Here is a 13,541-nt window from a genome sequence, read left to right as displayed (position 1 = left end):
GAGGGTCAGACGAGTCGTTCCATCTCTGACGTTCTACATGTAAACAAACATACTCAGCAGCCATTATTTTTCACGGTCTAAGAAGAGTTCAGCTGACACTTCCAGCTTTGAAACTTCACCTCTGGTAATTTGACCGTTCTGAAATATCGTAACGATATATGGCACTGCTGTGGTCCATATAAAACAGAAATGAGTGTCCCTACTTGCTGCTTTTAGACTTTATATCGAGTCGTCTTAATAACAAAGGCAGACAGACAACACGTGTCTGTAGATAGCTAACGTTACGCAGTGGTCATAGTTAACATTTTGAACTGTAGTGTGTTTTTCCCCTAGTCGTCGGTTGTTTATTTCTGTGTCTTATTATTACTGTGTTCTGAAATATTGTCTTATTCCGGTTGTTCTGTTTCTTTTTTGCAGATATAGCTAAATTGTCTTCGTTACAGCCAAAATGAAAGACCCAAGTCGTATCAACAATACCCCGAGCCTCAGCAGCATAGAATTGATCCTACATGGACAGTTCATCAATGATGACAATCCCTTTGTTGAATACATGTGGATGGAGAACGAGGAGGAATTCAACAGACAGGTACTCTACTTATTCTGCCTATTGATCAGGTACTAGATTAGGTAGCTAGTTGATGTCATTTTTCATGCCTACACCACCACACACAAATAAATACCTATTTTTGTAATGCTAATGTATCGTTATTTATTTAATTTATAGTGTTACGAAGAGTTGGGTGTCTAAAGTATTTTTAATGCTTTTCCCCCAGATTGAGGAGGAGCTGTGGGAGGAGGAGTTCATTGAGCAGTGTTTCCAGGAGATGTTAGAGGAAGAGGAGAACGAATGGTTCATCCCAGCCAGAGATCTCCCTCCAACCCTCGGTCAGCTCCAGGACCAACTAAACCTACTGGTCCTCAGTGACACAGGCATCGCAGACAGCCTGGCGGTAAATGTTTCAGAGTGGTTTTGTTTGTCCAGGTTTTATGAAAGTTAAGTCTGTGGAAAGTAGCCATTTTAGTTGGCCTACTCCTAGTTTCGTGTTAGCCTCGTAAATACCAGACTGATTACCACTGCGTGTAGGGAACCATTCATGTGAGCGTGCAGGATCAATCGGCTCGCCAGGCTAGTCTCGTGTGGCCATCCTTCCAAATCTGTTCTCATCAACTCGTGAAAAGCCTGTGTTTCTAAGGCTTTAAAAAAATATATATTTAAAAATATATATATATATATATATATATATATTTTTTTTTGTTTTGTTTTACCTTTATTTAACTAGGCAAGTCAGTTAAGAACAAATTCTTATTTACAATGACGGCCTATCCCGGCCAAACCCGGATGACACTGGGCCAATTGTGGCTGCCCTATGGGACTCCCAATCACGGCCGGATGTGATACAGACTGAGGCTAGCCTAGGTCCCAGATATATATATATGTGCTATCTTGTTCTAGTTTCAAGTTTTATTAGTCGTATGTACGGGATACACCGTCCAATGAAATGCTGACTTGCAGGTTCCTTGTCGACAATGCACCAACAATAAGAAATAATAAAAGATAAGAATACGAACAGAAAGTAAATGGCTCAGTAGAATATAATAAACATTTTAGCATGAGAATAAAGTATGATTTTTGTCAAGATGGCACAGGCTGGAACATACTGTACAAATAGTCGGCCTATGACATCTCCATTTGTTTGGATTGAATAATCTCTGTAAGCTTTGATTACATTTTCCCTCATGTTTTTTCTCTTTAGATTAACAGCAATTTGAACCCTGAAGCACAAGAATTCGTACCAGGATTGAAGCACTGAGACTAGTCCTCTGATGAAGAAGTCATCTGTCCACACTGAAGCCAGCGTAGGAAGATCTGTTTGAGTTTTGTTAATCTGTTGCACTTAATGTGTTGCCAAAGTTTTCCAGCTAGCCCTGCATGTTTAACGTTTTGAATAATGTTGTGTATATAAATCATATGTTTTTTGTAACTCTTCTGAATGTAAAAACAGGGTAGGAGCCAGAAGACCATTTACTTATATTTCCTTTTTGAATATTATAGGCCTATGTTATGTAAGTAGTTCTAACATACCTGCCCCATCAAATAATACTTTTCTGTTCAATCAAAATTAGTGGTTAATTTAAAAATCAAAAGACATTTTTCATTAGATCTTGGTTTGCATTATGAATTCCTTTTATTGAAATGCAGATTCTAAATAGTCCGTGTGGCCATTTGATTTATTGTTCAGCAGTCTTATGGCTTGTGGGTAGAAGCTGTTAAGGAGTCTTTTATTTTCATTGCTCCTTTACTTCCTGCCATTATCGTTCAGGTGCTTGATATCCTAAAGCCATGCAGATGTTGACTTTAGATTTTTTTTAAATGCACATAAAATGGAAAACTACTGTATAAAAATGTACCAAAAGTATTGCACAAACATACAACAAAAAAAACATATATTTTTTTCTTAAAGTATTTGAAAATAAATATTGCTGGACTCTATATTTGTGATTTCACAAAAAAAATAAACACGGCTCCCTCAAATGTATACTCTTGAATACCCTGTTTTCATATAGTAAACAAACCGCAATCGACTTTGTACAAAAATATTGTAGTTTACCTTTCACTTCCGGTTCCGGTTTAGACGCCGGTGAAGCGCGCTAGCTACAGGTTACGGTAAGACACAATGACCAAAGTTGTATACCGATATTTATGTCAAGTCTTTATATCTATTCACTAATTATCTTCATCTTTCAAAAAATTGCTGGTTTGTATGATGGCTAGTTATCGAGCTAACGCGAGAGGAAGTTAGCTTGCTTACGTCAACGTTAGCTTTGCTAGTTCAGCCAGTGTCAGTTTCGTTTTTGTAAATTGATGCTATTTATAACTTTTTGGTATTTCGATGGTCTACAATATCTATCTAGCTATCTATGTCATTTTTATCACTTGCATGAGCAACCCTTTCAGGCCTATGGTTTGGCTCCATGTCAGAACTAACTAACGTTCAGCCAGCATTTGCCAGTGACGTTAGCTAGATCTGCATGACGGTTCGGGCTAGGCCTGCTGGTTATCGCCAGCATGTCACACCTACAAGGAATCAGCTAAAGTCAAGATAGGTCCCGCCCCCAAGTTTCCTGATATTAAATCCATATTCCCCTAGATTGCTTCTTTGATCCCTCATCTCTTCACTGGCAACTTTCTCTACAGAGATTTGATACGTTTACGTTCCAGCATGTCTCACAACTACTCCTACAGACGACCACCACCAGCTAAAGATCTAAGAGCCAGCGCTTTCGACTCTCCAGATCACCTGCACCCTGGAGACCACAGTCACAATGTTTATAGATCGTCCCAGGAGGCTCCGTCTCATTCCACAATACCATCCTACCCATCCTCCTCATCCAGAGCCTCCGCTGCCACCGAGTCCCCTTACTCCTTCTCACTAAGCCAGTCAGACCCTTACTCCTCCCTAAGTCGGTCAGACCCTTACTCTTCCTCTCTAAGCCGGTCAGACCAAACTCTGACCCTCCTGAGCAGCTGTGGGCTTGAGCCCAAAGACTTGTCTCTACTAGCCGAGATGCCTGAGGAGCTCATCACTGTGGAGAACCTACCACGTCTGCTCCTGGAGATCAGAAAGAAGAGGGCGACACAGCAACCACCATATCCAGCTATGACTTCTTACCCCCCTGCTGCCACATCTCGCCCCCCCACTGCTACCCCTCCTCCAGGCCGTGCGTGGGAGCAGCGTGACCAGAGTCGTTCTCAGCCATTAGACTACCCAAACCCCGCTCTTCCCCCTTCCCAACTCCTTCCCACAGAACAGGCTGAGCCCTGGCAACTAGATCGTCATGGCAACCCGATGCAGTACACACGCTCTCGCCTAGAACCTGTGCCTGTCCGAGTTGTGGACTACCACTATGGTAAAGAAACTCCCAGAAGTTACCAAACTCCTAGGTCCACTTACAACACGGCCCAAGGAGGAAGCAGCAACACCTGGAAACCCCCCAACTCATCCCAACCAGCAGTAGATTACAGGTACCCACCACCACCAGCTACAGACTACAGACCACGCCCAGACAAAGATGTCCCAGTTGTCACAATCAAGATGGCCACTTCTGGCAAAACTCCCACCAAGAAGGCTGCTCTTGACTTCCACGGAGAAATCCCCCAAACGTTTCCTTATTCGTGCTCTCTCTGCGATATTACTGTGCTCTCTGAAAAGGTAAGTAGCTTACTCCTCTTATTTCTGTTGAATCTGCATTATCTGGGTCTCAGGTAGGTTCATGTGTGTGTGAAAGGGTCAACAGTGTATGAATCTTAAGCCTATTTGTGCCACTAATAATATACAGTTACTGCTACGTATGTTAGAAGACAGCCTATGTATTATCTTAAATATGAACAATCAGTGAGATTTTTTTTTTGTGTCCTTTTTGTTGTTGTTGCAGTGCTGGTTCACACACGTCAATGGAACTCAACATGCAGACGGACAGCTCACACTTCTTCAAATGTGAGTAATCACATACTCAATGTGTTTTTCCAGTTCTCCACTCAACAGCATGACACAAGCATTTTGCTATATCTGCTAAATATGTGTATGTGACCAATACATTTGATGACGTTTCAAACTCTTACTGTCATTATTGATATTGTAATAGGCCTAGCTTAAATCGATTAAGTTCCTAAATTGTCCAGCTTTGATTTGTTTTATTTTTTATTTTTTTATCATTCTATCTCTTCGTCTTGGGCCTATGTTTTTAGGTATCCTGAATGGGATTGCCGGATGCAGACCGCCAGAAGGTAAGAGCATATCTCTCTGTCCGTCTGTGTGTGTGGGCTTGGTATTAATGTAGAATAGATCCTAACTACAGGCCTTTTAATCCCTTTAGTGGTGACGACCACACAGACAGACCAAGGGTTGAAGAGAAGACTGGTGGACCTTCCCATAGGTCTATTAACTACTTAGGTAAACTAACTTCATTAGCTTGTCTATAAATAATACAGTACCTTCAGAAAGTATTCATACCCCTTGACTTATTCTACATTTTGTGTTACAGCCTGAATTCAAAATGGATTAAATATATTTTGTTCTCTCTCGCCCATCTACACACAGTACCCCATAATGATGAAGTAAAAATGTGTTTTTTGAAATTGTTGCAAATGTATTGAAAATGAATTTTGGTATTTTGCCTGCGTTTTGCTCTATTCTGTTTCTTTTTATCCTAAAAAAACTCCCTAGTACTTGTCGATGATGAACATACCCATAACATGATGCAGCCACCACCATGCTTGAAAATATTAAGAGTGGTACTCAGTGAGGTGTTGTGTTGGAGATGCCCCAAACATAATGCTTTGTATTCAGGACACAAAGTACATTTTTTGGCCATCTTTTTAGCAGTTTTACTTTATTGTAAACAGGATGCATGTTTGGAATATATTTATTCCGTACAAGCTTCCTTCTTTTCACTCTGTCATTTAGGTTAGTAGGTAGACTAGTGGTTAGAGCGTTGGGCCAAGGTCTGTCGTTCTGCCCCTGAGCAAGGCAGTTAACCCACTGTTCCCCGGGTGCCAAAGACCAGAGGGGTTTGGGTTAAATGCGGAAGACACATTTCAGTTGAAGGCATTCAGTTGTACAACTGACTAGTATTGTGGCTTAACTACAAAGTTGTTGATCCTCAGTTTTCTCCAATCACAGCCATTAAACTCTGTAACTGTTTTAAAGTTACCATTGGCCTCATGGTGAAATCCCTGAGCGGTTTCCTTCCTCTACGGAAACTGAGTTAGGAAGGACACCTGTATCTTTGTAGTGACTGGGTGTATTGATAGATACACCATCCAAAGTGTAATTAATAACTTCTCCATGCATGCTCAAAGCGATATTCGATGTCTGCTTTATTTTATATTTACCCATCTACCAATACGTGTCCTTCTTTGTGAGGCATTGGAAAACCTCTCTGGTCTTTGTGGTTGAATCTGTGAAATTCACTGCTCGACTGAGGGACCTTACGTGTGTGGGGTACAGAGAAAATCATATTAAACGCTACTATAGGACACAGAATGAGTCCTTGCAACTTGTGACTTATTAAAAACATTTTAAGCTTTCCATAACAAAGTGGTTGATGGCATATTGGCATTTCAGCTTTTCATTAATTTGTTAACATTTCTCAGAACATAATAGAGGCCAGTGACACAAAATCTCATTTTAATCCATTTTATCTTCAGGCTGAAACACAACAATGTGGATTAAGTCAAGGGGTGTGAATACTTCCTGTATATACCATTTTATCAGACACTTTTATCAAGCATTTTCGAATTTTAGATTTATTTTTTAAATTTACCTTTATTTAACGAGGCAAGTCAGTTAAGAACAAATTCTTATTTTCAATGACGGCAGAGGAACAGTGGGTTAACTGCCTTGTTCAGGGGGCAGAACGACAGATTTGTACCTTGTCAGCTCAGGGATTCGATCTTTGCAACCTTTCGGTTACTAGTCCAACGCTCTAACCGCTAGGCTACCGCCCCACAACTCTGGAGTTGGTAGCGTCATGCACGAACAAACTGAGCCACACAGGACTATTTGCTTTGCCGGTATATGTCTGATTTATCCATGTAACATATTAACGTGCCAGTAACTTACCTTCTATATTGTCCTGTAGGTAAACCGTCAAGTAGCGGCTCTAGAAAAAACGTAGACACTAAGACGAAGGTCACAAAGGTATTGTTGTTCTTCTGGTTTATTACTATCTAGGTTTCCCCCCTTTTTTCATTTTTTTTTTCTTCACATTGTCTGTTTACTTGCCTTAATTTTCCAGGGGAGTGGCAAAGTGGTTTGTGCCAAATTTACCGCCCGATGTCTCAGCGAAGATGGTTTGAAGGATCTGATTAATCCGTTTGGGGAAGTCGTGAAAGTCATCATGTTCCCTGCTTTGGTAAGAAGACTAGTAGCCTATTCATCCTGCCATCTATTACAATACCTAATATATGTCTTTTCAATTCCTCTGAAATGGGTCAAAAGTCTTGCATTGACTGAATAATAATTGAGAAAATCTTATCGTCATCATGTTGTAAGTATAGAAGTAGAATCGACCACCCATCATGGCCTCATTGACTACAATAGGGATATCCATTCTAGTAATAATGTTTTTATGGTTCTTGTAACGCTGCATTTTCAGGCTTTTGTGGAGATGGGCTCAACTGACCAGGCCGCCGATATTGTGACATACTACCTCAGTAACCCAGTGACGGTGAAAGGAGGACAAGTCACCTTCTCTGTCTCGTCAACATTTAACTTCCTACAGGTACATGTTTACAAGATGAATTGACACCATTTTTTTGTTTACATTTGTTTGAAAGGGTAATTGAGGATTTTTCCTAAAACAACCACACACACACACACACACACACACACAGTATTATTCATTGAGTTAAATAAATCTATTTACGTCCGTATAGAGTTCCCGGGTGTTGAGTTTTTCCCCAGTGCCTCCTGGTAAAGAGTCTGCCGCGTGGAAGAGAGAGTTACTGGCCGTCGCTGAAGGATTTGGACCTGTGGAGCACTCTCTATTCTTACCTACGCAGGTATTAAACAGCATTTGAACTTTTTGGGGGTCTTTGTTATAGTATACTACAATTTGCTTACAGTGTATTCTGTCCTCTTAGGCATTTGTGGAAATGACTCATGCACTGGATGCACAGAAGCTGGTTGGACACCATACATCCAAACACCTGAAAATAGATGAGATACATATTAAAGTGGCCTTCTCGTCAGAGTATAATACACTTCGGTAAGTTGATGCGTCCCCTGTTGTGCCATTACCTTTTGTTTTGCATGCGAACATGCATTGATTATGGCTTCTGAGTTCAGACCGCCAGAACAGTGTCACTGTTATAACCACTGAGTTAAAGGAGAAATAGTTCATTTAGACTCTTTACAAGCCAGAAAACATGGAAATAAAAGTGTTGTCTGTAAACCTTTTTTTTTCCTCCATCACATCATGCAGGACCATATCTGAGAGGAAGTCTTCAGACAGGAAGTCTTCAGACAGGAACAGGAAGTCTTCAGACAGGAAGTCTTCAGACAGGGACAGGAAGTCTTCAGACAGGGACAGGAAGTCTTCAGACAGGAAGTCTTCAGACAGGAACAGGAAGTCTTCAGACAGGAAGTCTTCAGACAGGGACAGGAAGTCTTCAGACAGGAAGTCTTCAGACAGGAAGTCTTCAGACAGGAAGTCTGAAGACAGATCTAAGAGAAAGAGAACCCCAAGCCCCAGAAGGCGGTCCCTCAGCCCCAGGAGAGATTCCCCAATCTCCTCAAAGAGGAGGAGGAGTAGAGAGAGGGATAGCGACCGTCACAAAGAACAGGCGAAATCAAACTGTGGGGGTAAAAACAGGCCAAAGTCCCCCAGCAAACAGAGCTCCAGTCGGTCCCCCAGAAGCCTTCGCTCCCATACTAAAGAGCGGGTGTCCAGTGAGAAGGTATCCCCCATTTCCACATCCACTCGCTCACAACCTCCCACCAAGAATAAGACCCCGTCCCAGTCCTCCACTGTGATGGAGAAGTCCAAAAAGGCTGTTGACACGATTGACCAGAGCAAGCAAGAAACTGCGACCCACGACAGCCAGGAGGATGGAGCCATGGAGGCCTGTGATATGGACAGTGACATTGAGGGGATGGCCGTGTATGGGGAGGATGGGGAGGAGAACTCTGACATGGGAGAGGAGGGAGAGGTGGGGGAGGGAGAGGAGGCAGAGGAACAAGAGGAACTGCAGGAGAGTGCTGAGGACTTGATCCAGGAGTTTAAAGATCTATGTGAGCCCAGGCAGAAAGCAACTTCTGGGACTGTAGATGATGCTCCTACAGAAGAGCTCTCAGCGACCGGGTCAGAACAGGGGAAAGAGCTCTCAGCGACCGGGTCAGAACAGGGGAAAGAGCTCTCAGCTCCCGGGTCAGAACAGGGGAAAGAGCTCTCAGCTCCCGGGTCAGAACAGGTGAAAGAGCTCTCAGCGACCGGGTCAGAACAGGGGAAAGAGCTCTCAGCGACCGGGTCAGAACAGGGGAAAGAGCTCTCAGCTACCGGGTCAGAACAGGGGAAAGAGCTCTCAGCTACTGGGTCAGAACAGGGGAAAGAGCTCTCAGCTCCCGGGTCAGAACAGGGGAAAGAGCTCTCAGCGACCGGGTCAGAACAGGGGAAAGAGCTCTCAGCTACTGGGTCAGAACAGGGGAAAGAGCTCTCAGCGACCGGGTCAGAACAGGGGAAAGAGCTCTCAGCGACCGGGTCAGAACAGGGGAAAGAGCTCTCAGCGACCGGGTCAGAACAGGGGAAAGAGCTCTCAGCTCCCGGGTCAGAACAGGGGAGAGAGCTCTCAGCTACCGGGTCAGAACAGGGGAAAGAGCTCTCAGCTACCGGGTCAGAACAGGGGAAAGAGATGGATGGTGAAGACCAGAAAGGAGATATTTCATACGTTGATGATGAGGTAAAGTATATGCCGGTCTTTAACATGTAGTTCATCTATACATAATCTGTCAGGTCTTTAACATGTAGTTCATCTATACATAATCTGTCAGGTCTTTAACATGTAGTTCATCTATACATAATCTGTCAGGTCTTTAACATGTAGTTCATCTATACATAATCTGTCAGGTCTTTAACATGTAGTTCATCTATACATAATCTGTCAGGTCTTTAACATGTAGTTCATCTATACATAATCTGTCAGGTCTTTAACATGTAGTTCATCTATACATAATCTGTCAGGTCTTTAACATGTAGTTCATCTATACATAATCTGTCAGGTCTTTAACATGTAGTTCATCTATACATAATCTGTCAGGTTTTTAACATGTAGTTCATCTATACATAATCTGTCAGGTCTTTAACATGTAGTTCATCTATACATAATCTGTCAGGTCTTTAACATGTAGTTCATCTATACATAATCTGTCAGGTCTTTAACATGTAGTTCATCTATACATAATCTGTCAGGTCTTTAACATGTAGTTCATCTATACATAATCTGTCAGGTCTTTAACATGTAGTTCATCTATACATAATCTGTCAGGTCTTTAACATGTAGTTCATCTATACATAATCTGTCAGGTCTTTAACATGTAGTTCATCTATTTAATAAGTCAAATTGAAAAAAGACAAGTAACATAGTTCCAAAAGTGTAAAATACAAGGTGCCATGTTTAATACGTGTTGTGTGTTTCAGTAAATCCTAAATGTTATGTTTTGATGTTTGTTCCCCTCAGCCTGATTTCCCAGAGGACCTTGAGAATCTTATTACGTTGGATGAGCTGGAGGAGGATTCCTCGGTTGATAACCAAGGTGACTTATTACTCAACACCTAGCAACTCGACCATAGATTCCATTCAAACTTCAGCATTTTTAGAGAAAGAGTAACATTGTTATGAAGGTCATTGATTGTATGTTTATCTTACATTGCAGATAACCAGTCAACAGATGAGATCAAGAGCAGATCCAAGAGCAAGGTGAGCAAATGTGTATATATATATATTTTTATTATTGTTTCTGATGTGTTCTGTGAGTCAGTACTGGTCATCTGTTTAGAATTGTTCATTCAACCTTCTAACTGGGGAAGATTGATTTTAAGCAAAATATCAGTTTAACACCATATATACGATCTTGGTTGAGTCGGTTCATTGCCGCTTTAGTTAACTATTGTCAATAAAGTTGTTACAACCACACCTGTAAAATATATTTTTATTTCAGCCCTCAGGACGTGATCAGACACTTGGTAGAGTGATCTACGTCAAAAACCTTCCCAGAGGCTTCTATACAGATAGTGACTTCCTGAAGATTGTTAAAGGCTTTGGGAGAGTGCATCGCTATTTCCTCCTTCGCAATGGTGAAGAGGTATGTTCCTCACAGAAGGAAATCTAAAATGGAGTCGATCCTAATGATGTACTACAAGTCTGATCACATTTGTTGTTTCCAGTAACCCTGGTCTCTCTCCTCTCTCCTCTATCTCTCAGGGCTTCATTGAGATGGAGAGGTCTTCAGATGCGACAAAGGCTTTAAGAGAGCTGCGTTATGATGGCTGTAAATTATACGGCCAGAAGTTGATCGTCCTGCGGTCTCAGAAATACAAAAGACTAACAACAGGGTTGGTGTCTGCTCTGCTAAACAGACACATAACGTATAACACACTCCGTCCCATCCCGTGTGGGAGCCACTGATAATTGATGTTTCTCTGTCTCTTCTGATAGAAAATATCCCCGTCTGATCATATTTTACGTGCAGTGATTTCTGCCTATCTATCTTAAGGTAAACGTTTTCTAAACTTTATATAAGTCTGGACTAAAAAGGAATGATCTTATTTTGTCAGGTGGAAGCCTGAATCTGATTCTAAAAGTGATCGGAAGAAGGATCACATGAGTACTAGAAGCAGTAGCAGGATAAGGAGTGGACGGACCAGCAGTCACTCAAAGTCAGCGGCTAAGGACGAAGAGACAAAAGAGAAGGACGAAGAGACAAAAGAGAAGGACGAAGAGACAAAAGAGAAGACGGCACGACAAGTATGCTCCGAGCCAGCCCAACACTGTGACAAGGAGGACAGAGGAGCGTCTGAAGGGGATATTGACAAATCCTCCAACGGTGAAGACCAAAAGGATGCCCCTGTCCCTGCTGCTGAGGAAGAGAAGCAGGCCTGTAGCAACGAGGATAATGCAGAAACCAAAATGGAGGATAATGTGGAAACGAGACCAGATTCCATAAAGACTGGTATGGAGTCATCGTTTCAGGCCAACAACCCAGTGGGTAAGTGTTTGGATGTGATTCATAGCCTCACTGCACTCATGGCTTGGTCTCAGATCTGTTCTCTTTCTATAGCCTGGTCCCAGATCGGTTGTCTCTTTCTATAGCCTGGTCTCAGATCTGTTGTCTCTTTCTATAGCCTGGTCTCAGATCTGTTGTCTCTTTCTATAGCCTGGTCTCAGATCTGTTGTCTCTTTCTATAGCCTGGTCTCAGATCTGTTGTCTCTTTCTATAGCCTGGTCCCAGATCTGTTTGTGCTCTTGTCAACTCCATGGCATGACAATTCTATAAGGAGTAGGCAAGAGAGCACAATAAGACTGGCACCCAAGGCTACTTGCCATGTCTCCTTTCAAGAAAAATAACAAAAGTACCTTTTTAGACTTCATCACTGAAACAGCTATTTTCATTTGTTTGCTTTGAAAACACTACCAAGTTGTGCAGCAATGAACCGTAGTAAAGAGGCATTGTCTTTATGAAGTACAGTACTATGCTTTCTAATGTGTTTGTCACAGGAAGAGAATTCATTAAACCTGTCATTGGCTACTTCTGCGACCTGTGTCAAGTCATCTATGTCGATGAGGACGAAGCAAAGAACCAACACTGCAGCAGCCTCCGTCACTATCTGAAGTTTATGGTAAAGCACCAGAAGCATCAGAATCATCTCACTTGAGTTGTCTATGCTTCTTTATCATAAGTGTAGAAACAAGGGTGGGCCGACTACTCTTTTATATAGTCCCTATTACCAAATAATGTAAGTCACAGGTGCACAGGTTTGAAAAAGTAGGATCATGGAGGGGATAGATCGCGGATATCTATTCTTAACATTATTCAACCAACATTTCTGTGCAGTTATTTGCTGTGTACGTTACATGTTTACCTGGACGATTACTGAGCTGTATGATTTGTTGTCTCACAGGAACATTCAGGTGAAGACACAGCCTCTAGCTAAAAGATGTCCATCTCTGGAGGAAGTTGACAAGATGACAGTTTTAGGCCCATTTTGACAGGAAGTGTACAAGTGCACACTTCCGGAGGAGAGTGGAGAATCTGGATTTTTCTTTATATTGCACTCAAGAAGCACGGCACAGGTTTACCTCATCCATGAGAGGCTCTTTGTGAAACTCATCCTAGAACAATAAATGAGATTGCAGATTACGTTAATCTGTATTGGTTTATATGAACAAATGTTCAGCACCTACCTATATATATTGTTATGTTTCTGTTAAAATAGCTCAGATATACTTTCTGTAACGTGAAGTGTTTGTTCGGTTTTCCTATGTAATTTGTTTTCAAGATTTGTGTTAAATTGAACTTCATTCTAAAAGATTGTTAATAAACATGCTTAATTATTGCATTTTTGTAATTTAACATTCTTCAAGCAAGATAACATCACCGCCTTCTAGTTTGTTCTAGGTTCAGGATTATAACCAATGATGTATCTAAACCCTGGATGACTGACGCTATGTATTGGCCAATGAAAGGCTTTGAAGCCAGTGGTCGGCACTCCTCAGTAGGAGCAGTCCTCCATAGGAATTAATGCAATTCTACAGTATTTCAAATAAATTACATGTTTTATATAGGTGTATATATATATATATTGTAGTAACAGTACTTTCTACAAATTATACTTAAAAGGAAAATGTTTTATGTTTAGCTCACATAATTTAAGTATGCATTAAGATGTCTGTAATAGAATAAACATGGCAAAACAAATGTAGACATTTAACAGAATTTCTATATCTTCTGAATTGTTTTGTTACAATAGTGGCTTAAAAACAG

The 13,541-nt window shown here is 41.5% G+C and overlaps 2 protein-coding genes across 2 annotated transcripts; both read left to right on the top strand.

The window, feature by feature from the left end:
* Nucleotides 1-2: 2 nt before the first annotated feature.
* On the top strand, nucleotides 3-2,596 carry LOC139366564 (polyadenylate-binding protein-interacting protein 2-like). The gene is made up of 4 exons (XM_071104209.1): nucleotides 3-124; nucleotides 418-586; nucleotides 774-950; nucleotides 1,755-2,596. The coding sequence occupies exons 2-4, from the start codon at nucleotides 449-451 to the stop codon at nucleotides 1,809-1,811; spliced, it is 372 nt and encodes a 123-aa protein (XP_070960310.1). The 5' UTR covers nucleotides 3-124; nucleotides 418-448; the 3' UTR covers nucleotides 1,812-2,596.
* An 18-nt stretch (nucleotides 2,597-2,614) lies between these two features.
* On the top strand, nucleotides 2,615-13,113 carry LOC139366562 (uncharacterized). Its single transcript, XM_071104205.1, has 18 exons — nucleotides 2,615-2,665; nucleotides 3,197-4,211; nucleotides 4,435-4,496; nucleotides 4,748-4,786; nucleotides 4,876-4,952; nucleotides 6,643-6,701; nucleotides 6,799-6,915; nucleotides 7,159-7,284; nucleotides 7,439-7,564; nucleotides 7,646-7,770; nucleotides 7,987-9,460; nucleotides 10,238-10,313; nucleotides 10,434-10,477; nucleotides 10,719-10,862; nucleotides 10,982-11,112; nucleotides 11,335-11,765; nucleotides 12,275-12,396; nucleotides 12,679-13,113. The coding sequence occupies exons 2-18, from the start codon at nucleotides 3,222-3,224 to the stop codon at nucleotides 12,709-12,711; spliced, it is 4,176 nt and encodes a 1,391-aa protein (XP_070960306.1). The 5' UTR covers nucleotides 2,615-2,665; nucleotides 3,197-3,221; the 3' UTR covers nucleotides 12,712-13,113.
* The last annotated feature ends 428 nt before the right edge of the window (nucleotides 13,114-13,541 follow it).

This window comes from Oncorhynchus clarkii, chromosome 14 (genome assembly GCF_045791955.1).
Source record: "Oncorhynchus clarkii lewisi isolate Uvic-CL-2024 chromosome 14, UVic_Ocla_1.0, whole genome shotgun sequence".
Classification (NCBI taxonomy): domain Eukaryota; kingdom Metazoa; phylum Chordata; class Actinopteri; order Salmoniformes; family Salmonidae; genus Oncorhynchus; species Oncorhynchus clarkii.
The sequence above is the reverse complement of the archived record's forward strand: the minus strand, read 5'-3'. Positions and strand labels throughout refer to the sequence as shown.

Bases quoted from the DNA above. Each gene is read 5' to 3' on its own strand.
- LOC139366564 (XM_071104209.1), top strand. From the start codon at position 449: ATGAAAGACCCAAGTCGTATCAACAATACCCCGAGCCTCAGCAGCATA. The intron at 587-773 runs GTACTCTACTTA...CTTTTCCCCCAG, and splicing joins AGGAGGAATTCAACAGACAG to ATTGAGGAGGAGCTGTGGGA. The intron at 951-1,754 runs GTAAATGTTTCA...TTTTCTCTTTAG, and splicing joins GCATCGCAGACAGCCTGGCG to ATTAACAGCAATTTGAACCC.
- LOC139366562 (XM_071104205.1), top strand. From the start codon at position 3,222: ATGTCTCACAACTACTCCTACAGACGACCACCACCAGCTAAAGATCTA. The intron at 10,863-10,981 runs GTATGTTCCTCA...TCTATCTCTCAG, and splicing joins TCCTTCGCAATGGTGAAGAG to GGCTTCATTGAGATGGAGAG. The intron at 11,113-11,334 runs GTTGGTGTCTGC...TTATTTTGTCAG, and splicing joins TACAAAAGACTAACAACAGG to GTGGAAGCCTGAATCTGATT.